Genomic DNA, 27905 nt, shown 5'->3' with positions numbered 1-27905 from the left:
TACTAGACTTGCCCTCCGGCGCTCTGCGTCAAGATGGCAAACAATGGCGCCCCGAACCCCCAATTCCTCGCGCCTCCCGCCGTCACAGCGTTGCGACAGGAGGCTCGGAACATCAGCCCGAAAATGACGAGATCCATGACCGAAGACATGAGAGAGGAAAGGGAAGACCTGAAGGAAGCCGCAGAGCAGACCCTGAATATCATTGTCGATCTGGACCTGGAGGGGCGCATCAAATGGGTCAGTCCCTCGTGGCGACAAGTGGTCGGAACAGCTCCGGAGTCAGTCGAGGGCCATTTGATCTCAGATATCGTCCTGGGAGACAAAGATGTCTTCAAGGATGCAATCGAGGCAATGAAGGTGGACGACTCGCGGAGCCGCTTCATCCGCTTTGCCGTCCAAATGGGGCCCGACTCTGTTCTTAAATACTCGCCAGAGCCGCCCCCGATTGGGAATGACCCGGAATCAGGAGTCAGCAATGATAAGGCTGAGGACGAGCCTCCGCAGGCTGAAGGTAACCAAGACCATACCGTGCTCACTATGGAGGGGCAAGGCATCATGGTCTACGACCGGACAGACGATGAAACCGGACATGTAAGTTACGCGGACTTGGCTCATAGAGACCGGGCGATACAATTCCGATGGCTAACAGCTCATCTTTTTGTTCCTTGGAATAGACAATGTGGATGCTGCGCCCATTTGCTGAACCGCGTGAAGTGACAATCGACCTGCCGCCTCTCTTAGTGGAATCACTGGGCGTGGGAGCCGAAGTACTAGCGAACTACCTCACAACTCTGGCAGAGGCGGCAGCCAATGAGCCTGACCCATCGAAACACCCCGCTCCTACGCCTGTTTTATGTCGGATATGTGAGCGTCAAATTACGCCCTGGTGGTTTGAGAAACATTCAGACCTTTGTCTGCAAGAACATCGAGCTGAGATGGATGTGCAGATAGCTCAAGAGAATCTAAATGAGCATCGGCACGCCATTGTGAAGGTGCTGGACGCCCTGGAAGCCCGGCATGGGAGACCCTTGATCGGGCCCGATGGCACTCCACAGCCCGCCATCCAGCCCGAATACAAGGGCTTGCCTATCGGCCCCTCGCCAATAAGCTCTGCGCCTGCTTCGTCTCCTGTATCTGGCGGGAACTCTCGGCCTGGTACACCAGCTCGTTCGAGGGACCACTCGGCATCAGGACTTACGCCCGGTCGCGGCAGGTCGTTCACCGTGCGGCGACCGTTAGCTCGGATTGTTGAGCTGGTGCTAGATCTATGTGATACTGCCCTAGAAATCAGCATGCCTGTCATTAAGGAAAACACTCGGCCAGAGAATTCGGATGAATTCCGAACTCTATCACCACAGTCCGAATCTCGGATCTCACAGGTCCTCCAATGGTCATCGCCAAGTGCCAACACTCTTGAACAGGAACAAGGGCTCGCGGCTCTTTCGAGCGACACGGAACAGGTTGCCAAAGCCAAGGTCGATGCCGTGATTCGTCATCGGAAGATTGTCGAGTATGCAGAGCGGATCCGCATCGAATACACTGTTCTTGTAGAAGAGTGCATCGCTGCTGCTCTCAGCAAGGCTGAGCGTATCGCAGCTGGTCAACTGAGTGATTCTTCATGCTCATCAGAGGATGAACTCCCGGCAGATACCCAGTTTGAAGCTAACGAGAGTGAGCTGAACTCCGGTAGCGAGGCGCCATCGGCTTCACATCCTGCGAATTCACTTCCTTCGCAGGATGACTGGAGTTCTCAAACGGAGCCCGCGGCGCCTACCCCTCGAAAGCCCACTTCCGCCCTAACCATGTCTATGCGGAGCTCCCCTGACAGAGGGATGGCGAGTCAGAATGAACCGAGATCCGCATCTGTAGCTCTCTCAACCGGATCAAACAGCCCTATGGAGTGTCCAACTCCCCGATCTCATAAGAGCGCTGCTGGTCTGCTGGGCACATCTCAATCCTCCCGCAAAGGCATCTCTCTGGCTGATATTGATGCCGGGGACAGCAGTGACAGCAGCATGCCATCATCTGCTTTGGCAAGTGCCTTGAGAACCGATTCCCCTTCCTCTGAACGTAGTTTTGATCGAAAACGTCGAAGCTTGATTCTCCCGGGACTATCAAGCTCCCCTCGCCGGCAACCATCGCCTGCTCGAGTATCGGGGCCCCACTCACCTTTGAGAATGCCCAAGCCACGTCTCTCCACCGGCGCAGAAAGCTTGCCATCGCCGGTCGTGTCGCCATCCACATATGCGAGTGAATTGGCGCATCATCCTTATCACCATCATCGCCGCCAATCCTCGGCCAACTCATCGGATGTAATGAAACCGCCTCCGTCCCCGCGGCTGCCGTCTGTTGGTCAACAGCCTCGCCCAGCCCCGCCTTCCATTAAGGACTTTGAAATTATCAAGCCTATCAGCAAAGGCGCCTTTGGCAGTGTTTATCTATCCAAGAAAAAATCCACGGGAGAGTACTACGCTATCAAAGTCTTGAAAAAAGCAGATATGATTGCCAAGAACCAAGTCACCAATGTCAAAGCCGAGCGGGCGATCATGATGTGGCAAGGGGAAAGCGACTTTGTTGCCAAACTGTACTGGACCTTTTCCAGCAAAGAATACCTCTACCTAGTGATGGAGTACCTCAATGGCGGCGACTGTGCTTCTCTTGTGAAAATCCTCGGTGGTCTCCCGGAAGATTGGGCTAAGAAGTACATTGCAGAGGTTGTTCTTGGAGTCCAGCATCTTCATAATCGAGGGATTGTTCACCGAGATCTGAAGCCGGACAACCTTCTAATTGATCAAACTGGCCACCTCAAGTTGACCGATTTTGGCTTGTCCCGCATGGGGTTGGTTGGACGCCAAAAGCGAGTTTTAAAGAGTCCCAATGAACCGGTCCCGGATTTGCTTAAACAAGGACCTTTCCCGCGTGCTATCTCCACCGCGTCGTCGCGCTCCGCCTCATTTGATTTTCAAACTGGTCCTTCTCCTAGCTCTACGCCCTTGATCACCCCAGAGAACGCTACTAGCGTCAGCCAGTCCTCCTATTTCAGTCTCAATCAGGCTACTTTAAATCAAAACGGACTGAGCCGCCAAAGCTCTCGTCGTGCCTCGGGCTATCGCAGCGATAGTGCGGGTAGTGACAGTCTCAATGGGATGTTCCGTACCTTTTCTCTCAATGACAACCATAATGAACAGCCCGCGGCTCCGTCACCAAGCGTGCACTCTACCAGCTTAGCAGAGGAAGAGACCCCAAGCGAAATCGGTGAGGCTGGCGATTCACCTCATCTCTACCCGCTTCAGCCAACCTTCAGCAATCCTGCTTTCCAAAACACTCCACCTCAACAGAGTATGCTCCCCCCGGTCATGGCACTTTTTGACCCCGAAGATCATGACCGGCGCTTCGTCGGCACTCCTGATTACCTGGCCCCAGAGACCATCAATGGCATTGGACAAGATGAGATCAGCGATTGGTGGTCATTGGGCTGTATCATGTTCGAATTCATCTTTGGATATCCTCCCTTCAACGCCCCTACCCCTGATGAAGTATTCGAAAATATTCTCCATCGAAGGATCAATTGGCCGGAAGATCCGGAAGAGTACACAACGCCTGAAGCTCTAGATCTGATGAACAAGCTTATGGCTATCAACCCTCAGGAGCGTATCGGCGCCAATGTCGATGAAAAGTTCCCTAATGGTGGTGCAGAGATCCGGGCACATCCCTGGTTCTCTGATATCAATTGGGATACTCTCCTAGAGGACAAGGCACAGTTTGTTCCCAACCTTGAGAACCCCGAGGACACTGAGTACTTCGATGCTCGTGGCGCCAACCTCCAAGCCTTTGCTGAGGAAATGGAGGATGCGCCTTCACCGCAGGCCCCGGCCACTACAGGCCCAGACCGTCCGCATGATGCTCTCTTTAAGGTTCGATCACAAGTGAATTCAATGAAGCGTCCGTTGATGCCGCTCCATATTCCGCCTCATGTGCGCGATGCGCGTGATTCGCGAAATCGTAGACTCAGCGAACCCTCGCTGGCGGATGACTTTGGAAGCTTCAACTTCAAGAACTTGCCAATGCTCGAGAAAGCCAACAAAGACGTGATACAGAAGATGCGCCAAGAGGCAATGCAGGCCCAACATCGACAACCGTCCACATCGTCAGCTGCTCAGACCCCACTTAGTTCCTCGCAGCCTTCACTGGAGGGCAGCCCACTACCCATGTCTTTGCAGCGTACTTTGTCGCAGAACAAGGGGAACAACCGGCCGTCATCGCCGTCTGGGCTCAGTCAAGCAAATTCATCCCCAAGCCGCCCATCGCAACCCTCGTCCCCACTGCTCGTTCAGTTCAGCACTGGAAGCAACCACGAGCGACGGAAAACGTCCGGGTCATCGTCCACTGCATCCCATCAATCGGGTGGAAATTTCCAACCTTCTTCGGCTGACCAGAACCGCATGCCAAATCTTCGATTGGGTTCGGTTGCGTCTTCTCCAGTCAAGACTAGTCGCATGCCAGCTCATTCTCCCGATAAGCTGCCCACCTCGAATCAGCGCCACGGTAGTGCCCCAGCCAGCCGAGCTCGGTCGCAGACAATCGGCTCTCAAGATGGCGGAGACCTCGTTAATTTCTCGAAGGAGCCTTTTGTACCGTCTCATTACAAACGTCGAAGCCAGTTGTTTGATATTTCTCCTTCTTCCTCGGACAATGAAGACCCTCGAACCAAAGCCCTGCTCAAAGTCCAGCGACGCCGCCATAGCTCTCGGCGCCTATCCCAGTTCAACATCCAAGATGGGCCATTCTTCCGCCCCTTGGACGTGTTGATTTGTGAGGATCATCCTGTGTCACGTCTTGTTATGGAACGGCTCTTTGAAAAGCTTCGCTGTCGCACTATTACCGTCACAAACGGGGCGGAGGCTGTACGCTTCGCACTGAGCGAGGTACAGTTTGATATCATCATGACCGAGTTCAAATTGCCACAGGTCAATGGTGTTGATTTTGCACGCATGGTTCGTGAAACCAGAAGTCCAAATAGGCACACGCCAATTATCGCGGTTACCGGATACCTGAAGGATCTCCCAGAAACGCACAATTTTGACGCACTTATCCAGAAGCCGCCGACCTTGTCAAAGCTCACCGAAGCTCTTTGCAAGTGGTGTTTGTGGAAACCTCCTCCAAGGATTATGTTCCATCGCAGGCAGTTCCTGTTCCAATGCCCACTACGCGATCGGGCCAGGCGCCGACTGACGACAGCCCCAGTTCGGCTTCTTCCGGCTTTGTTCCAAACCCGCCTAGCTCTTATCGAGGGTCTAGTCGCGATGACTCTGTCAGTAGCGTCTTTGGTGACATGGATCCCGTTAAAACCGAGGACGTTCCTGTCATTATCAGTCGAAATGACGACTGGGATCAAGGTAGGGGTGGCCTGGGCATCTCGGAAGATGCGCATCCTGGTAGCCCCGATCCAAAGGCCGTTCCTGTGCCGCACCTTCTCCATGCAGTGTCTGCACCTGCGGCCATGGATGGGACTGGTAGCTTGACCCCTCGCAAGCAGCGGTCTAGCGAGGCAATCCGTGCAAAGCGCCAGTCGCTAGAGCGGAAGCAGTATCAAGGTGCTGAATCTGGCGACGACGAGGACGAAGAACTCGGGAATTCTGCTGGTCGTAGTCCCCCGGCGAGGACCCGTCGTCCTGGCTCCAAGCTTGGCATTGAAATGATGCGCACTAACAGTCGAGGAAGTGTTGTCAGCGGAAGTGAAGAGCTTCTGAAGAAGGAGCGCGAAGCCCTACGTCGCCGAAGTGGTGACTACGCTGAAGCCGATACGGACGAAGGTCCCCTTGGGTCCCCGACCAGCGCAAGCCTCGAAGAGAGGTTCGAAGGTCTCAGTATCCCTGAAGAGTCGGAAACAGAGTACCCTCCTCCCAGTCCCCGGTCCCTTCGAGGTGAGCCGACATCGTCGTATACCCGCCAGCCATCCCTCCCTCACCAGGACTCCGAAACCTACGATGGATCTGTTTCTCATGCAGGCAAAGGTGCTACTGTAGGGCAGACGACTCCCCCGTCAGATGCTATCTATGCAGGCCCAGGCCCTATCACCCCGGGAGTCCGGGGACCAGACGGCATCTTGTCCGCCGATGTCAGCTCCGCCAGCGACGTCGATAGTCCGACTCCTGATGCGGACGCTACTCCTCGGCCCATGCACCCATCTCCTAACCTTGACCCCGAGGAAACCCCCCGTCCCCCCGATCGACACCGATCTGATCTCTCTCCTTCTGTTCGATATCTTTGATATCTCTCCATTTACTTTCATTCCATGTAGAGAATTTTTTTTTCCTTTGTGGCATTTTCCCCCTGTTCGAAGGGCCGGCCCATTGCAATGTCCAGCGGACTTGTCACCATACGCGCTACCTCGTTATCTTATGTCTGTTATGCTAGGGCTTCATGGAGCAGGGTGTTCCGGTCTATCCTTATCTTATTTACTTTGTTTTCGCCGGCTGAATGGAGACGCTTGTTGCCTTTCATATGCACTGGGAATGCTATCATCCAGCTTATGCATGTTTATCTATAGTTGTCCCGGCATTTCCAATCGAGATATGCTCTGTATTCCAGGATGCTCCGTGTGCAGAAGTAGCATACTACCGATCTTCACTAAGTCCATCAACGATAACTAATTCACTAGTAGTTAACTATTCTCCCGAGCAATGGACTGCCTGGATGCCTGAGGCTGTGTCTCGAGGGAACTTGGGCGATGATGTCAGAGGCGTTCAGGGTCACCCGGGGTGGGGACTGCCACTGCGCAATCTCCTGCCCCCTTTCTTTAGCGCGGGTCTCGGCCGTTGTGGCTTGTTGCTGGTGGCTTATAGTTTGTGGCTCCAAAAATACACCGGGGGCCGAGTTTGAGGATCCGAGACTCGTTTTGTTTCTTCGGCTCAGAAAGGGGGATCTGCCTAATCTATGTGAGAAGAGGTGCGGACGAAGTGGAACCTGTCATAGTGATCACCGTTGAGAACGGGCCATGGACGCGGTATTGGCAGAAGGGATATGGCGACTGGTCTGTCGTTGGCACTCTTTTGACGGGACGACCTTGCTGATCCCCCCTCATTGAGGGAGCCAGCAGCTCCGTACAAACACGTATCAAGTGGTGGGGAAACACGCACAAGGAAAGAAAGAACACGAAAAACAGAAAAAGAAAAAAGCTGGCGCGCAGGTCGCATGCATAAGCGTGGATTCTTGAGCTCCGCTATTGGTGAGACCCGGACCAATATCAACGCCTTCATCAATTGGGCTTCTGCGATCGGCAGAGATCGATCGATCCAGTGGCTTGCAGGACTTAAGCCCTCGACTCGTCACCCCCTATGGCCATGTTCTTTGGAGACTCGTTTAGCCACTTTATGCCTTATGCAGATTCACAAGGATCACAAAGGTGATAGAGTTTGACCATCGCGTCGGTCAATCAGCAGGGAAGGTCCCACTACGGAGTATATCCTTCCATTGGCCCGCTTGAGCCCCTCTCTGGTACAGGATGAGATCATCGGCTGCCAATAGCGCCCTACCCCGTAGGAGCATTGGAGGACCATGATCTAGGGTTGGCACGAGTCCATCTATTAGAATATTCATATCGGGACGGGCCAGGGCCAGGAGTGGTTAGCAAGTACTATTAATTCCAAGGGGCAGGGGCAGAAGTCGCCCGGTGGCGTTGGCCAAGAGAACAGGAAAAAGTCGGCTAAAGCCAAGATACGTTGTGCTCGGAGATCCTCCTAAATCCAATTTATGATCCAGTCACGTTTTTCCCGCGAGCCAATCTGGCGCCGCCCGGTGGAGCCCGCCGGTGGCGGCAGCTGTACAATCGCATTGGCTCCGGCCACGCGGTCATAAAGATGATAACATTTCCATGCTGTTCCTAGAATGAATCCACCGTTCATGGGAATGTGTGGTTTCCAGCATACGGGATCGCCGTAGCCCATCTGGTTCACGGTTCCCTGGACCTGTTCATAGTCTTGAACGTTGACCGTTGGGGAGGTGCATCTAGATCTAGATTTTCAGCGGTGGGCATCTTAACGAAAAGGACCTTGGCCTTTCGACTTGGCGTGAGTCGAGAACTTTGACCCACTGACCCACATTGGTCTCACACCTGGTTCATGTAACGATCTCCGTGTCCTCCCCCGTCTTTTTTTTTATGAGTCTCAATCTCCGGTCATTCTTGACTGCATACTTCGTTCTTGCTTCCCGACTGCAATAGAGACTCTGCGCTTGTGCCTGGGGATCGGATACACTCGTTAAATCATCCATCAACTTCCCTTCACGATCTCTGGCATCCATTGCCCTGCATACCCTCCCCGGTTGAGCCGCGGAGCTTGGACATACTGTGATTCGATACTCCTTCGCCTCCACATTCCGGCTGTCATCATGTCGAGTCCCGTAGATGAACGGCGGACATTCCATGTTCAGGAGGACCAGATCCACGAAAACTCTCTTTCCTCCGATGAAGGGACGTTCGTACAAGAAGGGCCCAGCGATTCGGCGAACAACAAGTTAAGAGTCGACACTGCCTACGACGATGTCGCGACCGAGAAGGACGTCCCGATCCGCACCCCCTCATCTCGCCGCGAGCAGGCCACTCGCCTGGAGGATGATTTGTTGCTCCTGCAGGCCGAGCGGGTGGCCTCCCGGTCGACTCAGGGTGCTGAAGAGGGCGAGAACAATTCGCTGGGCCGCTCACGATCGCGCCGAACGGAGCGCGTCGATGAGTTCGACGAAGCGACCAACCCTCTCCATGAAGTAGCGGCGGCTTACACGCCGCCTGAGAGGCCGAACACTAAGCTCGCTGTCTTCGTGAAGCGGGTCCACCAGTCCAGCTTTATCATTCGCTACTTTACGTACATTGCGCCCTTGGTCGTTATCCTGCTGATCCCGCTGCTGGTCGGCGCGCTTGCATATCCCGACAGTAACGTTGGAGGCGTGAAGCTGATGTGGTTTTCCATCTGGTTAGAGATCGTCTGGTTGACCTTGTGGGCTGGTCGACTGGTGAGCAAGGCCCTGCCGGCCGCCGTCAGTGTGCTGGCCAGCATCTTTACCAACAATGAAAAGAAATGGCGGGATATGGCCCGGCAACTGGAAATACCAGCCGCACTGTTCTTCTGGTGGTTGGGAGTCGAGATTTCCTTCTTGCCTACAATGAAGAACCACCACGTCGACGGCAACACCGCAACCCGAGGATGGGAGAGGACTGTGAACAAACTCATTATCAGTGCGTTCGTGTTCACTATCCTGAACTTCATCGAGAAGATCATCATCCAACTGATTGCCATGAGCTTCCACAAGCGTACCTATGCCGATCGCATTGAAATCAACAAATTCCAAATCGGCAGTCTAACCAAGCTTTATGCCTGGTCGCGCAGCCGCATTACAGAAACCGACGAGGCTTTTCGGGAAAAGGAGAGCGATGAGCCCCCCCCGAAGGCGCAAAGACTCCCATGCGTAACCTGAACAAGGCCCACCGGATCGCCAAGGCCACCGTCAGCAAAACCGCGAACAAGGTCAGCGACATCGCCGGCGCCGTCGCCGCGGATTTCACCGGCAATGCAGTCAGGAGTAGTTCGGATCCCCACCAAGTCATCCTCACTTTGCTGCGTTCAACGTCGGGTTGCCAGACTTTGGCCCGCCGGTTGTACCGTACATTTGTGCGGGATGGCTTTGACACGGTCTTCTCGGGCGACTTGAAGGAAGCCTTCACTGACGGCGACGAGGCCGAGGCTGCCTTTGCCATGTTCGATCGTGATATGAACGGTGATATCTCTATGGAAGAGCTTGAATCTGTTTGCGTGGACATTGGCCGCGAACGCAAGTCTATCACCGCTTCATTGAAGGATCTTGACTCGGTGGTCAGCAGGCTGGACGATGTATTCATGCTCTTCGTCTTTATCATTGTTCTGATTGTCTTCCTCTCCTTGATCTCAACGTCCGCTGCCGGGGTCTTGACCTCTGCCGGCTCCAGTATCCTGGCTCTGTCGTGGCTGTTCTCTGCCACCGCCCAGGAGTTTCTGCAGTCCGTGATCTTCGTCTTTGTGAAGCATCCATTCGACGTCGGTGACCGCGTCACCATCTATGGTAATTCGGGTGACGCTGGCCTGGGTGATGACTATTTCGTCAAGGAGATCACGCTGCTTTACACCGAGTTCAAGAAGATGCAAGGTCATGTGGTTCAAGCTCCCAACAGCTACCTGAACAGTCTGTTCATTCTGAACCAGCGCCGTTCTGGAGCTCTTGCCGAAGCCATCACGATCGTCATCAAATACGGAACCACCATTGACCAGATCGATAGCCTTCGCCAGCGTCTGTTGGAGTTTGTCCGCAGTGAAAAGCGCGATTTCCAAACCAACGTTTTGACCGAACTTCGTGCTGTCAACGAGAATTTCTCGCTCTCCCTCAACGTCGTCTTCTTCTACAAGTCTAATTGGCAGAACGAGGGACTGCGTCTCCAGCGTCGTAACAAGTTCATCTGTATGATGATGATCGCTCTGCAAGAGATCGGTATCGAGGGCCCTCGTATGAACCTTTCGGGCTACGGCGTCGACGTTCCATTCCACGTCTCGTACCAGAATGCGCCTATGATGGCTCCACCCCCGGCGGTGGAGAACACAACGACCAAGTTCACGAGGTTCCTATTGGGGACGCGTCTTCCACGCTGAGCGAGAACACGGGCACGAGCACCGGCCATGTCGGTCGCCAGACTTCTATTCTGCGCAAAGGCATGAACACTGCAAATGCCCGCGCCCGCGGCGCATCAGTCTCGCGCAAGCACGTCGACTTCTCGCTCGGCATGTCTGGCATTTCCTCTGGTGACGTGATGGGTGATGTCTTCGACGACGACCCGACCAGCCGCATGAACTCCGTCATGAATGCCGAGAGAGAGCGTGAATCCGATGAGAGGCGCATGCAACAGATCGCGGAAGAAGAGGAAGAGCGTCGAAGCCGGACTTCGTCGTCGCTACGCCGCCGCTCCACTTTCGCTTCCCCTGCCAACTCGGCATCGGGGCGTCAGTCAGTCGATGCCTCCAGCTTCCACAGCGGCACTTCAACCAGCCACCGGAACCGTTTCTTCCGCTCTCGTAGCAATCAAGCTCACGATCCCTCCGATGTGGAACAAGGGACTCGGGTAGCCTCGCCAGCTCCACCCCCGCCAGCTGCCCAAGAATAAATAGTTTGACTTCTTATGATATCCAACAACCCGGCGGCAAAGGTTGAATTTCTTTGGATATTATTTTCTTTTAGCGTGTCTTTCCATCTGCGCTGCAGATTTTCCCTCATCTGTTGTCGCTTTCTCGCACATAATATCCTTCCGTACCGGACAGGGAGGACAGGGGTCTTCACTTTTTTTTTTTTCATCTTTTCATCTCTGGCATATTATAGAATACCCCCCGCGCATTCTACATGACTCGCAAAAGCCTAGAATCAGCCGTGCTTGCATAGCCTTCATGTTCCAACGATTGAAATTCACGTGTTGACGCACATGGACAATTCCAGCTTTCCACCTTAATCATCGCGGTATTTTCTGGCTTTGTAGTTCTTACACCGGCAGCTAGTAGGTGATCATAGTGGTACAGAAGAGAGCGGTTATATGAGCTTGTACTAGGAATTGCATCGGAGAGGTTCCTCGTTGGCAGGACACGAAGCTAACCAATTCGAGCCCGTGCCCTCGCATTGGCCAATAGAATCTTTCCAGCTACGAAAGCTGGCTCAAAGTTGGAGAGGGAATTGCTCATTCGCTTCACGAGGAAGAGAACACCAGAGCCATCCAGCCATCCAGCCATCCAGCCATTCTAAACTGGAGGAACCCCTCACCAATTGAGCTTATTGACGCTCGGTCACCTTAAAGTAGGCCGTGCATTGCAGGAGATCTCTAAAATGAGACCCCCCGCAATGCCCCCTGATTTCCGGGCCACAATAACCTAAAAAGCCCCCTTCCGTATAGCCCAGCCCTGGAAGTGGATATGCGATTTCAGGGTTTTTTCCACAGTAGCAGGAGGCTTCCATGGGACAAGCGGCTTCGTAGATCGACGAAGCAAACAGAGCAGGAAGCCCTCCAGACCGCCACAACTCGAGTCAGGGGCGAATGCGGCCATAGAACTATTGATGGGCCCCACTTCTTTCCCACTCGCTCCTGCTTCCTCCTCCACCTTTTTCTCTCCATCAATCTCAGCTGCTCTCTTTTGCTCTTTTCACCTTTTTCATTTCATCCACATCCAAAATGCGCGGCGAAGTATGTATAAACCCCGGGCCTTGGTTGACGCTGGCCTGCCCCCCCCACTCCACCTACCCGCTTCCCCTGAACTACACAATGCGCTACCCACGGGTCCATTGCTCGATGGCACGTTGAACGCCCAATCCAAGGATATGCTAACCTAGCGATGATTCTAGATCTGTCATCTCCACATTGGCCAGGCTGGTGCCCAGCTTGGTAATGCTGCTTGGGAGCTGTATGTTCTTTTTTTTTCACCGCCTCATCCATACGAAGCTAATCAGACCCTTACATCAGGTACCTCCTGGAGCACGGGCTTACCCCAGAGGGTCGCTACGACGAGAAGCTTGCCGACGAAGTTGGCGCTAACGGTTCCTACGACACCTTTTTCACCGAGACCTCCAGCGGCAAATACGTTCCTCGTTCCGTCTTCGTCGATCTGGACCCATCTGTATGCGATATCAACCCCATGGATCACAGGGGAGACAAGACATTGACTAATTATATGTGAAAGCCCATAGATGAGATCCGGACCGGTACCTACCGCCAGTTGTTCCACCCCGAACAGCTGATCAGCGGCAAGGAAGATGCTGCCAACAACTGTACGCCTTTTCCCGTATCCTTGGAGTATATATGGGTGGTGATACTAACGTGTTATAGATGCGCGTGGTCACTACACCGTCGGAAAGGAGCTGGTGGATGACGTGATGGACCGTGTTCGTCGTGTTATTGGTGAGTCAATTGCTTCACAAACCGTTTTCGATGTGCTCTGGGAAGGCTAACCCGCCCTGAGACAACTGCTCCTGCCTCCAGGGTTTCCTGATCTTCCACTCTTTCGGCGGTGGTACGGGATCTGGATTCGGTGCTCTGCTGCTGGAGCGCCTGGCTGCTGAGTACGGAAAGAAGTCAAAGCTCGAGTTCTCCGTCTACCCATCTCCCCGTGTTTCTAACGCCGTCGTGGAGCCCTACAACGCCGTTCTGTCGACCCACAGCACCATTGAGAACTCTGACTGCACTTTCCTGGTCGACAACGAGGCCGTCTACGATATCTGCCGCCGCAACCTGGACATTCCCCGTCCCGGGTATGAGCACCTGAACCGTCTGATTGCTCAGGTTGTCAGCTCCATCACCTCCAGTTTGCGCTTCGACGGTGCTCTTAATGTCGACTTGAACGAGTTCCAGACCAATCTTGTCCCCTTATCCTCGTATCCACTACCCTCTGATCTCGTACGCTCCGGTCATCTCCTCCAACCGAAGTTCCCACGAGAGCTTCAAGGTCCAGGACCTTACCTTCCAGTGTACGTGTTCCTTTTCTCCACTTTGGACAATGTCCTCTATGTCCAATTCCCTTTGAACTTTATACTAACATTGACTAGGTGTCGAGCCTCACAACCAAATGGTGGTGTGTGACCCCCGAAACGGCAAGTACATGGCTGTGGCGCTCCTGTACCGCGGTGACGTTGTGCCTCGCGACTGCAACGCCGCTGTTGCAGCTCTGAAGGCCAAGTCCTCTTTCAACTTGGTCGAGTGGTGCCCTACTGGTTTCAAGCTGGGCATCAATTATCAAAAGCCCATGCGGGTTCCTGACACTGAGCTGGCTCCCGTCGACCGCTCTATCAGCATGCTTTCCAACACCACTGCCATCGCTGAGGCCTGGAGCCGCCTGGACCACAAGTTCGATCTTATGTACTCCAAGCGTGCCTTCGTCCACTGGTACGTCGGTGAGGGTATGGAGGAGGGTGAGTTCTCCGAGGCTCGGGAGGATCTTGCTGCGCTTGAGAAGGACTACGAGGAGGTTGCTGGCGACACCATCGAGGGCGAAGAGGAAGAGCTCGAGTACTAGTGTGGATTGATCTATCGATCCTTTGTTCTTGCACATATTGCGATTCCTTGTTCTTTCTGAATATAAGCGTATCCTGTCACGCTTCCCTTTGCGACACCCCCTTATCGTTCGAGCTAGCTTCCCCAGCGTTTACTGTCCCCCACCCCCTTACTGATGTTTGACGTAAAGTCGACATTTTTTGTTCGATGATTCCAAAATCAATGATCTTTTATTATCTCCCATCAAGAAAACCAACCCACCCATCCTTATTGGTATCGCAGTGGACCGTCTAGTCAACGCCGAGTAATGCTGCTGGTCTATTCGACCAAGTAATGCTAAGGCTTAAGAAAAAAAGAGCAGAAACAAGAAAAGACCCCAGAAATACTACTGAAGAGCTTTTAGATCCAACTCTTGAAGCAGTTTCAGTACATGCTCATAGGTCCACATCGTGACCGCACTCGCAGGAGCAGCCTTAAGCAAGCTCACTGTCAACCCACGATACAAGCCTCGCACGCCCTGCGTGCGCATAATCAGTTTCAATGACCGTATCACACCCTTATACTCAGGGATATTACGATGCACATAGCGTGTTCTTGTCGGGCCCTGCACCTGCAGTCGCTTCCGCACAAGATCTAGTGGAAACACCCCCGTTTTCGCGATGACACTTGCGAGGATCCCGGCGGCTGCGTCGCCCGTACCGAACGGCAAACTATCCAAGTGCGCCATGACTGGCCGAAAGCCCTCGTATGCAGAGAAGAACAAGCCCATATACGGCACGATCTGCGCCACCGCCGCGGAGCACCCGCGGAAGAAACCCACGGTGCCTTCATTGCGCGCGATCTCGATAATGGACGAGCTCAGGGACTGATAGACTCGGTCTGGGCCCTGTGCAGCGAAGCGCGTGCGCAGCAGGTCGAGCGGGTAGGTGGTTGCCGTAGCGAAGCCGCCGGCTACAGCGCCGGAGACGAATGACTCAATCGGTTGGGGGAATCGGTAGGGGCCGAGGTGTGCGAGGATCTGCGTCGAGGAGCGGTATGCGGTGAATTGGACAGCGCCATAGCAGACATACATCATTTCCGCCGGGATGTTCCCTTTCCATAGGCCCTGCATGGGATGACAAGGCGAGGTTAGACACTGTACTGTATGTATGTGGGTTCACAGGCAAGGACCCCCGATGTTCCAGGCCAGTTCTAGACCACATTACATGGTATTGACTTACTTTGATTCCTTCCTGGCGCACAATCTCCCGCATCGTGGATAGCGTGCCCTTGTAGATAGGGCCCGTCACGGATTGATGCGAGGCTGGGTCAGACAGAGAGTGGATCTGCAGCTGCAGGCGAATCTTGACGACATCCAGCGGCGCAATGCAGAAGCGCGAGATCAGACCGGCAATACCGCCGGCCACGATGGTTTGCCGTTTTGTGCCCTCATCTTTCAGGTGATTACCGCCGGCGGACATGGCTGGAAAGGCAAGGGGGTTGATGCGGGATGGGTTTTATGAAGAATCCATGTTGTACGCTTTTTCTTTAATTCTGACTTTGTTGATTTGTTCGAGAATGTCGCCCCCGTGGCAAATTGTTATCGCGCCGGAATGGATGATTATGTAAAATGATGCCTGAGGTGTGTGGGACGACAAAGTTAAGCGCTAAGCTCCAACTACCGCGATATAAAGTGGTCAACGATCAAAAGGTGGAAACATAGGAAGAATCCTGCGTGCGTACTGTGTGGTTAGCTGTCTGCGTATGTGGTCAAAATACTGGTACATCATGAGAATGTGTGGTACCAACCAGAGGGCCGTGTGGACCTCGGCTCTCCACACCCCGAACTTGCACTCCCTCCTGCTCGTCGCACTTCGCTCGACTCCCTCCCAAAACCTTGATTATTCAAATGCGTCCATTTTCTGCTGTGCTCCGCAACTCCTTGCGGGGCCAGAGTGGCCAGCTGAGGATCCCTCTAGCCCCTGGTCGAGTTGCAATCCCTCGATATAATACAGTGAGGTTGCTCTCTACATCCGCAGAGCCGGAACCAGCAGGCCGTGAAAGCACGTCCACCACGCAACTTGGAGATCACCAAGGCGGAATAGCTCCCAATTCACTGCCTGCCGGATCCCGTACTACGAGTCACGGGATTGAAGTTGATTTCCATGGAAACAACGGCTTTCTCACGGTTCATCCTAACGCGCTACACTTGAAATTCCGTCATGGCGAACGACCGCTATCCTATTTCTTTCTCCGAGATCTCTGCCAATGCCGTGTTTGCAAAGACCCCCATTCGAAACAACGGAATTTCCGGACAAGCGATATCCCGCTGGATATCAAGCCGCAGAAAGTTGAATTCAACGGCAAGATCGTCCGACTTAAGTGGGCTGACGATCATGTCTCGGAATGGGGCCTTTCCTATTTGATCAGGCATATGCCAAAATCGAATCCGCCCATTCGATATAAGCCCTACACGTGGAACGCAGAGCGTATGAAAGAAATACAGCATTGGGTTTCCTTCGACGACTACATCTCGGATGACAAAAAATTCGCCACTGCGATGAAGAATCTGCATTTTCTGGGCCTTATATTCGTCAAGGATATTCCGGACTCCCGTGAGATGGTTGAGAAAATCGCAACCCGCATGGGACCAGTGCGGGACAGCTTTTATGGCAAGACATGGGACGTACGGACCGTGCCAGAAGCAAAGAATGTGGCCTACACCAGCCAGTTCCTTGGGTTTCACATGGATCTCATGTACATGAACGAGCCACCTGGCTACCAGCTATTGCATTGCCTCGAGAATTCGTGTGATGGCGGCGAATCCTTGTTCACAGACACTTTCTTTGCGGCCCGGCGGTTCAAAGACACCCCGGAGCTCTATCAGGCTTTATTGGATCTTAAGCTGAGTTACGAGTATGATCATGACAATCACAAGTACTACCAAACTCGGCCAGTGCTTCAGCCATACAAACAAAGCAAGCAGCTTGAATACGTGAACTATTCGCCCCGTTCCAGGGCCCTCTCCCGACGAACCCTGGTAAAAAATGGGGCCTGCGGATGAAGGCTCTCAAACAGTTCGAGGAATTCATGGCGGAGGAAACGGCGATGTTTGAGCTGAAGCTGAACCCGGGCGAATGCGTGATTTTCAATAATCGACGCATTGCCCATGCCCGCCGTCAATTCAATACTGCGACGGGCTCACGATGGCTGGCGGGGGCTTATGTTGACACAGATGCTGTGCGCTCGTGCATTGCTGTCAGTCAGGCTCACCATGGAGATGTTTGGAAATCTCGCGGTGGGGAAAACAAGGAGGGGGGGAAAGACTGAGGCAGCTGAGGAGAAGTAAAATTTGAAAAAGAAATACCCTGGAACAGACCAACCAATGCGTGTCTTCTATGTCTCCTGCGCGGGCTCTTGAACGTACTAAACTACTTTTCCTACCAGGTGAGCATTTACCACAACGTCTCGAAGTTGTCAGGCCTTTCCAGCCTCGTAGCGGCGTGGAAGCTTCGGCACATACTAGTAGGAGAGGAGTTACGTATACGTTACTGGTGTAAGAAGCGATCTACTGCCAGTTACTCGAATGTTATAAAAACAGTTCCCGTTGGAGTTAGGGTTTGCACGCTACTAGTACTAGGTGCCCAAGGAAGATTGAAAAAGAGCTATTACTCTGTTCTACGACGTGAACAAGGCATCTTCACGCTGCTAGTAGTACTAGTAGAACGGCATCCAGTAAAATTGGTTGAATACAAGGTTGAGAAACATGAAAGGCCTACCAAACAAGACTTGCTAGACTCTAGAGCTTTGTAGGGACAAGTACAACTTTCGAGTCCAGGAGAGAACTCAGCTCCTCAGTGAGAAGCCGCGTACATATATTTTAGGAACATTTATTTTGCAATTTTGGACGCCCACACATATTATTCATTATTGAGGTTTGCTCTTAGCCCTGTGCGGAGGCATTTACGAGCTCGTGCAGATAGTTAGGGTTTTCGGTGAGCGACTCGCGGATCTAAAACATATCTGGTTAGCAATTTCTCCAAGCGTGCATAGAGCAGGATTTACTGACAATGTCCAGACCACCCTCGAGGTTGCCGTTCGCCCACAATTGTGGGTAAGTGGGCCACTCAGCAATCTCCTTCAACCGTTGACGAACATCCTCATCCGCCAGGATGTTGAAGAACCCGTATCGAACACGTTGCTCGCGCAGAATGCCCACCAACTGCCGGCTGAAGCCACACTGAGGCTCACTGGGGGTTCCCTTCATAAACAGCATGATCGGGGCTGCCTTGACTAAGTTCTTAATTCTCTCATCCAGGTCCTCGGCGGATTCAGTGGGAGCCACAGGTATAGCATTTGCAGCAGCGCCAGCGGCAGCAGCATTAGGTGCAACAACAGGTGGCTGGGTAGCGACAGCTGGGCCATTTTCACGAGGGGCGGCGGAGAGAGCTGGTGGGATGTTGGAAGCATGAGCAGGTGCAGCCGCGCCGCTTGCATACCGCTCAACGGCATTTCGGACCTTGATGGCATCACTTCCACCGATGGACTCCAGAACCTGTCCATTGCGCACACAGACAGTGTGTGGCACAGATGTCACTTCATACTCCTCCGAGATATCTGGTAGTTCCTCTGCATTCATGCTGACAAACGAGATGGATGGCGGGGTTGTCACAGGGTATTGCTGGGCGAGCGCTGAGAGGACCGCACGCATCTGTGTACAGGGAGCAGCCCATGGTGCATAGAAGTAGAGGACGACAAGTGCAGAGGGTGGAAGCGAGTTGAGGTGGGCGGCAAAGTCACCCTCAGTGGTGATTTCAGTGAGCGCCGACATGGCTTTGGTGGGGGAGGGGGAGCTGTTCGCGGTGACTGGGACGCGAGAGCGGGGGAACACTTGGATTGAAAATGGTTTAGCAGATGAACAAGGCTTTTGGCAGGCTGAGAAGAGTTCTGCGACGAAGAGATGACTGTTTGTGAGGAGCAAACAAGCCTTCGGAAGAATGCAAAGGAATTCAAGGACACACTTCTAGAAAGAAGATGAATGGCGTGCGAGCCCGAAATTTGCCGCTTATCAGATCGTCCGCCGGTACCGGGCAGGTGGGTATTATTGGTATTATACAAGTAATTTACACACCCCGTTCTATCTTATCGCACGTGACGGGGTCCTCGAATTTCCTCGATCCTACACATCTTCCCTGACACGTTAAGATGGCAGGCCCAACCAAGCGAAAGCGAGACGAAGATACCAAACGCACCTCTAGCAACTCACCTAGCTCAGGAGATGCTTCTAATTCGCCTTCATCTACTCATGAGGAGCAGGGCCAAGAAATGCCTTCCAGGCACCCCAAGAAGAAGCGCGTTGATGGAGAAAGAACCAAATATCCAGAATTGACTTACTTTCCTGGTAAGAACGACCAATCTGTACGAATCGCAGACCTTCAATCTCTACTTCTGTATTGTTTCGGCGACGGAATCGCCCCGCAATGGATCTCAGTCAAGCACTCTGGACATATGCGCAAAGCTGTTGTGCTCATGGTACCGGGGCTTGAGCCTGATATGTTCAATGGCAAAATACCTTTGGAGCCAGTTTCAACCAAGCCCGAGGATCAAGAAGCGGATCAAACCTCAGCGCACGACGAACCGACCCCCGAAGAACGAAAAGCGGCCGCGTTCGAACGATGGATGAAAGGGCAGCCTGTGGAGGAGAATACTGGCCGGTTTAGCCCACGCCATCTAGCGGCAGATCATCTGCCCGCATGCTTGCGTCCTTTGTCTCAGATCTTCCCTCACGTCTGGCCCATTAGAGCCCCCGGAGACAACAAGTACAACAAAGTACATTCCCCCCCTCCAGGCGTTTTTGTTAACCCCGCTGCCCAAGTCTAAGGACCAAAAAAGCCACGGGAAAGGCCCGCGCCCTCCTCGAGTGGACAAGGACTTTGTCGCAAAGCGAACACCTATCACGACGTTCGTTAGCACGCCAGACCAGCTCCGCGAAAATGACTACATTCTTCACCCCGCATTCTTCACCTCTGATGCTGAAAAAGCTGCGGAGGCTGAGGTTCGTCGGCGAAATAAACAGTCTACGGAAGATGGGTGGGTCGACACGTTGGTTCCTAACCTCGAGGCAGGCGACATACCAGAGGCTGAGGTCGAAAGTGGCAGTATGACAGCAGCGCGGGACGTGCTTGCTCTGGACTGCGAGATGTGCATTACCGAAGGAGGCCAGTCAGAGCTGACACGAATTAGCATCATTAACTGGGATGGTGAGCCGATCATGGACGAGCTAGTCAAGCCAGCCCGGCCAGTCACCGACTATCTCACTCGCTTCTCGGGCATCACAAAGGAACTTCTTGATCCCGTCACAACTACGTTGCAGGATATCCAGAAAAAACTGCTTTCTCTTTTTACTCCTCGAACTATTCTCGTCGGTCACTCCCTGAACTCCGACCTTGCGGCATTGAAAATGACTCACCCATTTATTGTGGACACTGGCGTTATTTACCCCCATCCTCGGGGCCCACCATTGAAGTCTAGCCTGAAGTTCCTTACTCAGAAGTATCTCAACCGGGAGATCCAACAAAGCATCGCAGGTCATGATTCGATTGAAGACGCTCGTGCAGTGCTTGAGCTCGTGAAGCAAAAGTGTGAAAAGGGAGTACAGTGGGGTACCAGCGAAGCTTCCAATGAAAGCATTTTCAATCGTCTCGCGAGGGCTAAAGGCTCCGGGAAGGATGCTGATAAAGGTGGGCGCACCGGCGCAGTGGTGGACTGGGGAAACCCAGAGCGTGGGTTTGGGGCTCAAGCCACTGTCTCTGTTGGATGCACAAGCGACGAAGATGTGGTCAAAGGAGTTGCTAGCACGGTGAACGGAGATGCGTCAATCCCAGCTATCCCCGAAAAGGGCGTCGATGTCACTTGGGCCCGCCTCCGCAACCTTGAACAGTTTCGTGGCTGGTGTACTCGTCTTCCCGATGTAAAGAACGCCAACGAGTCGACCGAGGTTGTCCCACGAGGAGAGACAGAGAAGAGGGATCCTTCCGCGTACGACCCTGGTCTTGCGACTACTGTGGCTCAGACAGTGGCCCACATCTCTCAAATTTATGAATCACTTCCGCCCTGTACCCTGTTCATAGTGTACTCCGGTACGGGTGACCCAAGTGAAATCGGTCGCCTGCAGGCGATGCATAAAACGCATCGTGCAGAATTCCAGGCCGGTGTACCGTGGGATCAACTTTCGGTGAAATGGACGGACACCGAGCAGCAGGCCCTTTCTAGCGCGTGTGAGCGGGCTCGACAGGGATGTGGGTTCATGACCGTCAAGTAGACTTGGTAGTTGCCTCACTTTCAATAGCCGGGGGCTCTGAAGATCATATTGTTGCACTAGTTACTTTAGAAAGCATAGTCTTCCCAGTGTGTAATATGAACCCCTGTACGCTCCAGCTCCTCTTCAATGTCCCTCTCTATTTCTTCCGCAGTCTTTCCCTTGTCTGAGCTGTCATAAGTAGAATGGGCACCTTGAAGCAAGACAACATCAAATCCAGCGTCTACCGCACCTCTACAGGTTGCGCGCACACAAAAGTCACTTTGTACACCACAGGCCACTATCTTTGATATCCCCTGTGCTTTGAGGTCGCTTGCCAATGTATGATTTGACTCAAATGTATCCGCTACCGTTTACGAGTCAGTTAATGTCCTCCAAGGCGGCAATCCCCTGACTACTAACCTGTTGTTTTCTGCACGAGCCTTTCATTAACAACATTGCCTTGAGGAGGCAACGTGAGCTCCCAACCCGTATTGCCGGGAATCAAGGTAGCCTCGGGGTCGCTTGGATCTTCTGCATGTTGAACCACGATGATCTCTACGCTGGACGCTGGCGCACTCCGTGCACGTTCGAGTATAGCAGCACAAGCATGGCAAATACGCGCTGCATGTGGAATCGCTGTACCCGCGTTCGACACCAGCTCTGCTTGTGTGTCGATGACGAAGAGTGCAGTTTTACTCATGATGACTCAGAGACGTGTATGAGGCCTCGGGATCCAAGACTGCTCGGATATTGGCATCTTCCGGAGCGGGGTTTCATAATATCCGATAAATACGCCTCTTAGCCTGTGCTTATCATGCGAGCTTCATCGGGTAGCTTCAGTTGATGTTACGGCTGGATCTAGCCTTAGACTGAGCTATTTCAAGGATACTCAAGCTACCGACCACAGCCAGGGACCTAGATTTCCTAATCAGGATCCCCGTGGGGAACCGGAGATCACCAGGCCCCGCAGTTTCCCTGGCCAAGAGAGTGGCCTGAGCGAGTGCTGATAATACGCAGTAGAACCAGCGTCTGCTTCATTAGAACTCATTGCCCATAGGGCTTCATTGAGTGGGTGGCATTTGCTTCATCTTCCATCAGCTTCAAGGATGTAACACTCGATCTGTTAAGCCCGTGTTGAGGACTCGGAAGATCTGAGCGCTAAACACCATCTAATATTTCCGAAGCATCTGGATCTGATATTCATACCCTCCCAACCCTATCGATGAGATTTCAGCTGGCTCCGCATACCCCTGAATTGCTCGTGGAAATTGAAGTTATGGCTTCTTGCACTCTGGACCTCGGCTTTGGCATCTTATGTGCTCCGTAAAGACTCTACGTGTATTTTGTAACCCAAGTCTCTCAAGCACAATGGAGACCCCGTGGACGATCTTCGTCAATCCATGAAGCTTTTGGATAATGTAGAAAAGATGGGACGACCGTTTTCTCCAAAAACACCTTCCACGTGAATTCAGTGCTCAACACCACCAATCTGCAGAATTGATGGTAAGCTTCATGGAGAGCTCCAGCTTTGACGGACACCGAATACTGGCGCTCTCAATCCTATGATTTCGTCGTGCAAAATCAGTCTACTGCCTGGTTATTTAGAGATACTCATGTTACTCTCCAGGCCGTATGGTCGTCAGCTTTCTAATGAGCTGTGGCGCTGTGGCTCTAGCGCTCGGGCGTGACTTCGAGTTGGAAGAGAACGATGAAATTGAGCGTTGATTTTTCAATGGGTATTGGTCTAGAACGTGGTTTGGCAGTTCCTACCCGACGTCACATCGTTGAAGGTAATCTTGCTCATGTGCAGCACGCGCTTGACCTCTAGGGCCAGGGAGTCATAAGCGGGATCTGACCATGTAATCCTTAATTCTTGAGCCCTGGAGCTACGATGCAAAATGCCACTTGGGTGTATGAGAATAGGGGCCCCTTACTGGTATCATAGAAATGAAGAGGACAATTCCAAACAACTTATTACCAAGTGAGCACATAAAATACTCATGGGCCATATTCGGACAGAGTGATACATCAGGTCAAGAAAATACTTCTGTATTAATCGTTGGTATGGAGGATTTGAGTTTAACGAGGGATCTGCCTAGTCGACCATGCAAAGACTCCTTGAGCAAGGCACCCCATTTCGACCCCGCTAGTCCGGTCTAATGAGGTTCTAATTAATGAGCAATTATCAGGTCGGTAAAGTAGTTTACATGGGCCCAAGAGCCACAACAAAGCATAATTCCTGTATAGATCAATTCTCCGATCGCATCCATGGGTTGACGCCGGAGATCGTGGTGGGCGCTGGAGATTGGCCAATCAGGCGTCTTCTGGTGTGATGAGTCAGCGTCAGGAACCGGCTGCTGCCTGAGGCTCTGCTCGTTCGATCGTAGCTCGCGATTTTGGTTCTTCTTGTTTCTCGGACGACGCTTTTACCAGGACTACACCGTCCCGGCTCCCTTCCAGTCTGTCCGCCTCAGGAATCTTTGCATTTTTGCCTGCGGATGGACTTCAAGGGTACCTTCAGTCTGTGTAGGTTGCATCTTCGACTCCTTTGAGGTTATTTGTTTAGCCTCGACTAGGCAAGTTCAGAGCTGACCTGGGTACCTTCTCTACAGAAATACCCTCCCCAATCCAGAATCATCATTAGGGCAGTGTTCGCCTATGATACCACCACCCTTCCTATCTCTACCCGACCAGCCGTACCTCACCCATTCTTACCTTAAAATCCTTCGATCCGGAACATCCTCACTGTCCTTTCTTTGACAACATTTGGTCAGGATTGGAACCTTCCGGCACCATTGGGGTGAAGCCTTGCTAGGGTCACTAACAGACAACAAGGAGTCCCTTCAGTACCCCGCAGTCGAGGATAATCCTCGTCCGTTTACCTTGATCGCGACCCGTCTCTCCATATTTTTTCTCCTTATTCTTCTGCTGTATCTGAGTGCAACAGAAGCCCTGTGCCTTGTGTGCCTCATAATCCCTCTCTCTGTCCTTGATATCCTGTGGAGGGTTGCTTGTTTACCCGGGTGGTTCCCCGTGACCCTCGCCCCAAAAAGTCGCTTCCCGCAGTTCCAAGGTATATAAGCTCTGGTCCCTCTGCATCATTTCCTCAAAGCTTCTCCTTTGACTTACTTGGAGGGATCGATAGGACCTTCCTTCAGACCCGTATTCATGCTTGTGTTTTTGCAAAAAGTTTTACGTCCCATCAGCACATATACCCCTCACCATCTGTCAACAGTAGCCGCGTCTTCTTCAAGTTTCTTTCCATAGCGCTTGCATTTATCTGCATTCAACCAATCATTATGGAGGCCACCCAGGAATCCACCCAGCCATGCGCAGATCCGAGGCGCATGGGTCTGAACAACTCGGGTCTCCAAGACCAAGATTTAGCTGATATCATCTGCATTCTGCATCCAACTTCACATTCAGCCCACGATGCTGTGGCTGCCACCGCTAGTACTGGATCACAACACATTCTTCAACGCGATACCTTGGATTACGAGGCCTCGGAGACAGCTGCCATCGACGTGGCGTTGCGTCTATCATCCCATGTCCATGATCTCAGGAGTGGGCTTCAATTTTGGACGTAACCAGGCGCGGTGCGATGTGCTTTTGGCCGCGAATGAGGAGGCGAAGCGGGTTTCCAACTGCCATTTTCGCATCCATTTGACAGGCGATGGTATTATCATGTTACAAGACACGTCCACAAACGGCACCATAGTAGACAACTGTCGCCTACGCAAAACCCAGAAGGATAATAGCCGAATGCTCACCAATGGTTCAGTGATCCAGGTTGTCACGGGAAATCATGGTTCGGACGAGGTCCGGTTCGTGGTGCGAATTCCCTCGCGCGAAGGGTTTGTTATGCAATACACGCAGAATCTTTATATGTATTTTGAGCGTGTCCAACAAGCCCTTGCAGCTTCTGGTCAGACGAAAAACCGACAAACCCCCTCAGCCGGTTCTACCATGGTCGGTTGCCAATGCATACGGAATGCATTGGACCGGTGGCTCCGTCTACAACGTTACCGGCCAGATTGGTAAAGGCGCATTCGCGACTGTGTACAAGTTGGCGACCAAGCAGCATGGAGCCATCTACGCGGCGAAGGAACTTGATAAGCGGCGATTTATGAAGAATGGCATTCTGGATCAAAAGGTGGACAACGAAATGAAGATCATGCGAGACCTTAGACATGTGAGTCATTTGGTTCTTTCTGGGAAAAGGATTTCATCTCACTAACATAACCTTCTAGCCCAACATCGTTCAGTACATTGATCACCACGAGCATGAACGATGGATCTACATCATTATGGAATATGTCCCCGGTGGGGAACTGTCCACATATCTGCATAGCCATGGCAAGATTCCCGAGCACATGGTTCGAACAATAACCCGTCAACTTCTTCGGGCACTTCACTACCTCCACAAGCGCCGGATTACCCATCGCGACATCAAACCTGACAATATCCTTATTTCGTCTCTTGATCCCCTTCGTGTGAAGCTCTCTGACTTCGGCTTGTCGAAAGTGACCCAGGAAGAGACCTTCCTTAAGACATTCTGTGGCACACTTTTGTACTGCGCCCCGGAGGTCTACCCCGATTATGAACTTTACCGACGCGGTGATGCGAGGAAAAGACGTCGTCTTGGTGATCCGTGAGTAATCTGTTTTCCTTTGTCATGGAAATGCTGTTGCTAAAAAAGTTTTCAGGCCACCAAAAACCTCTCCGTACAGCCAGGCTGTAGATATGTGGTCCCTCGGTGCAGTGTTGTACCACATCCTGTCTGGAGTGCCGCCTTTTTCGGGTCGTGCTGAAGACCGAGGCGTAGCGATGCTCCGTAGTATTATGACAACCGAGGTCGACTTTGACATCCTGCGACGTGAGGGAGTATCCGAGGATGGCATCGATTTCGTCGCCAATTTATTGGAGCGAGATCCATTTGCACGCCCCACAGAGAAGGATTGTTTCAAGCATCCGTGGATTGTAGATGTGGCCGATGTGGATGAGTATGAAGACGACGACCTGCTGGCCGAACCTCGGGAAGGCTTGTCAGTGATCGGGGAGGATGTAGAAGAGGAGCTCGACGCGTCTCAGCTCTCGCTTCACGACAACTACACCTACCAAGCAGGGCCAGACGACTCTAGCAGCAACGAAGCATTGGCTAAGAGACCTCGCATCGACTACCTCCCTGCAGATATCCACTATCCGTCTCTTCCGCAAATCGAGAGCTTTCAGGATGGGCAGGTGTATGCCGAGCGCCAGGCACAACAAGCAAGACTGTTTGGTGAAGTCGCACCCTCCGCCCTTCGAAGCTCTCACGCGCTGGGCAACGCCCAGGAATGGGACGGCGACGGCTTTGACGCTGAGAACTTTGCTTCTTCCGGTGAGTCGATGAGCGATGAATACAGCGTCCACTCGATCGTCTCCCTCCCGGAACATCCATTTGGCGGCACTGCACCCAGCTTGATGGGGGCGGAGAATCTCGTTGGACGACTGAACATGAACTCTTCGCATCCTCTTCTCCATCCTCAATCCGGCCCCGTTAACGATATCTCCACTCGACAGACCAGCCCTGGAGAGCAGAAGAAACCCATGAGTCCCAGTAGCTCTTCTGCAGAAGAATACCCCCCTACCACTTCCGGCGCCCAAGAAGAAACCCCGAAAGCCCCCAAGGTCTGTGCCCGCCGCGTCGAAATGGAGCTCCCAGAAACCGCCAGTGAACGCTCAAGCAGCGCCAGTGCTAGTGGCCAGAACCCAGCCCCGTTTCCAGCGCGAACTTTAGCTGCTGAGTTTGACCCAGAGCTCGCTACTACTCTCGACGCCCAGACTGGCCAAGCTATCCTTGACCAAGTTCGTGTTACCGAAGCAGAGCCTTCGGACATCGTCGTTCATCGACCGGACACACCCTCCATCCCTCCTACAGTTAGCAATTCCAAGTTTGCCAAACCCCCCTAAGGTTCTTGGGCGGTTGAAGAGTCTTCCAGGATCTGCTCTGGACTTGAATATCCGCTTGGAGGGCCGAATGACATCGTGGGGCCGCGGGCCGCAGGCGACAATCCGCTATGAAGATGTCAATGAGACTCGAATTCCAGCATATGCACTGGAGATCACCTTTTGGGCCCCCGGGCTTACAGTCAAGATTGCCGAGGGCCAAGACTGGATGCAAGTCCCCGGCGTGATGGCAGTGTTGTCAACCAAGACCCGCAAATGCATCTGGGTGAACGGAACCGAGCTGCGGCGCGGGTCAACTACTGCTAGCGGAAGGGAAGAATTCAACTTTGGCAAGCTGTACACCGGTGATATCATTACTGTTTTCAAGGGCAAGACCGGAAGTCTCCATCTGCGCTGCGAGTTCTTCCATGGCGAAAGCGCCAACCCACGACCTGCGCACGAGGCTGGATTCCACGTTCGCCGAGCGCTGGACAACACAAGCGACGGAGCAAACCGAAAGGCGAACCGACAAGTGCGGCCGAAGCAGGAGAAACAACCTCAGGCGGTTTCAACCTGATTTACTTCTCTTCCTCTTTTCTTCCCCACTCTCCGTTCGTTCCCCTTCCTGTGCGATAGATTGATTGTGTTCAAACGTCG

General features: G+C 52.9%; 9 protein-coding genes across 9 annotated transcripts; 6 read left to right on the top strand and 3 right to left on the bottom strand.

The window, feature by feature from the left end:
• Positions 1-33: 33 nt before the first annotated feature.
• Positions 34-6271, top strand: N7468_006067 (protein kinase RIM15; the record flags this gene model as incomplete). Its single annotated transcript, XM_058475363.1, has 3 exons — positions 34-591; positions 675-5142; positions 5187-6271. 3 exons carry the CDS (start codon positions 34-36, stop codon positions 6269-6271), a joined length of 6111 nt encoding a protein of 2036 aa, XP_058331103.1.
• A 2117-nt stretch (positions 6272-8388) lies between these two features.
• N7468_006066 (Mechanosensitive ion channel family) lies at positions 8389-11179 on the top strand (the record flags this gene model as incomplete). Its single annotated transcript, XM_058475362.1, is given in 3 exon segments — positions 8389-9459; positions 9474-10610; positions 10640-11179. The coding sequence occupies 3 exon segments, from the start codon at positions 8389-8391 to the stop codon at positions 11177-11179; spliced, it is 2748 nt and encodes a 915-aa protein (XP_058331102.1).
• Positions 11180-12229: 1050 nt separating this feature from the next.
• Positions 12230-14063, top strand: N7468_006065 (tubulin alpha chain; the record flags this gene model as incomplete). Its single annotated transcript, XM_058475361.1, has 8 exons — positions 12230-12241; positions 12400-12458; positions 12518-12671; positions 12735-12822; positions 12881-12952; positions 13014-13447; positions 13503-13518; positions 13597-14063. 8 exons carry the CDS (start codon positions 12230-12232, stop codon positions 14061-14063), a joined length of 1302 nt encoding a protein of 433 aa, XP_058331101.1.
• A 363-nt stretch (positions 14064-14426) lies between these two features.
• On the bottom strand, positions 14427-15501 carry N7468_006064 (thiamine transporter TPC1; the record flags this gene model as incomplete). The annotated part of the gene is made up of 2 exons (XM_058475360.1): positions 14427-15146; positions 15262-15501. 2 exons carry the CDS (start codon positions 15499-15501, stop codon positions 14427-14429), a joined length of 960 nt encoding a protein of 319 aa, XP_058331100.1.
• Positions 15502-15929: 428 nt separating this feature from the next.
• N7468_006063 (putative Gamma-butyrobetaine hydroxylase subfamily) lies at positions 15930-17350 on the top strand (the record flags this gene model as incomplete). Its single annotated transcript, XM_058475359.1, has 2 exons — positions 15930-16976; positions 17039-17350. 2 exons carry the CDS (start codon positions 15930-15932, stop codon positions 17348-17350), a joined length of 1359 nt encoding a protein of 452 aa, XP_058331099.1.
• Positions 17351-17963: 613 nt separating this feature from the next.
• On the bottom strand, positions 17964-18851 carry N7468_006062 (PICOT family protein; the record flags this gene model as incomplete). Its single annotated transcript, XM_058475358.1, has 2 exons — positions 17964-18032; positions 18090-18851. 2 exons carry the CDS (start codon positions 18849-18851, stop codon positions 17964-17966), a joined length of 831 nt encoding a protein of 276 aa, XP_058331098.1.
• Positions 18852-19225: 374 nt separating this feature from the next.
• Positions 19226-21341, top strand: N7468_006061 (RNA exonuclease; the record flags this gene model as incomplete). The annotated part of the gene is given in 2 exon segments (XM_058475357.1): positions 19226-19849; positions 19869-21341. 2 exon segments carry the CDS (start codon positions 19226-19228, stop codon positions 21339-21341), a joined length of 2097 nt encoding a protein of 698 aa, XP_058331097.1.
• A 65-nt stretch (positions 21342-21406) lies between these two features.
• N7468_006060 (uncharacterized protein) lies at positions 21407-22020 on the bottom strand (the record flags this gene model as incomplete). The annotated part of the gene is made up of 2 exons (XM_058475356.1): positions 21407-21684; positions 21741-22020. 2 exons carry the CDS (start codon positions 22018-22020, stop codon positions 21407-21409), a joined length of 558 nt encoding a protein of 185 aa, XP_058331096.1.
• Positions 22021-24619: 2599 nt separating this feature from the next.
• Positions 24620-27825, top strand: N7468_006059 (serine/threonine-protein kinase; the record flags this gene model as incomplete). Its single annotated transcript, XM_058475355.1, is given in 6 exon segments — positions 24620-24854; positions 24886-25207; positions 25218-25512; positions 25571-25906; positions 26055-27203; positions 27241-27825. 6 exon segments carry the CDS (start codon positions 24620-24622, stop codon positions 27823-27825), a joined length of 2922 nt encoding a protein of 973 aa, XP_058331095.1.
• Positions 27826-27905: the final 80 nt, after the last annotated feature.

This window comes from Penicillium chermesinum (assembly GCF_028974085.1).
Source record: "Penicillium chermesinum strain IBT 19713 chromosome Unknown utg000004l:1.0-3345178.0:1.0-3348027.0, whole genome shotgun sequence".
Lineage (NCBI taxonomy): Eukaryota > Fungi > Ascomycota > Eurotiomycetes > Eurotiales > Aspergillaceae > Penicillium > Penicillium chermesinum.
Note: the sequence above shows the minus strand (reverse complement) of the source record. Positions and strands in the feature narration are given on the sequence as shown.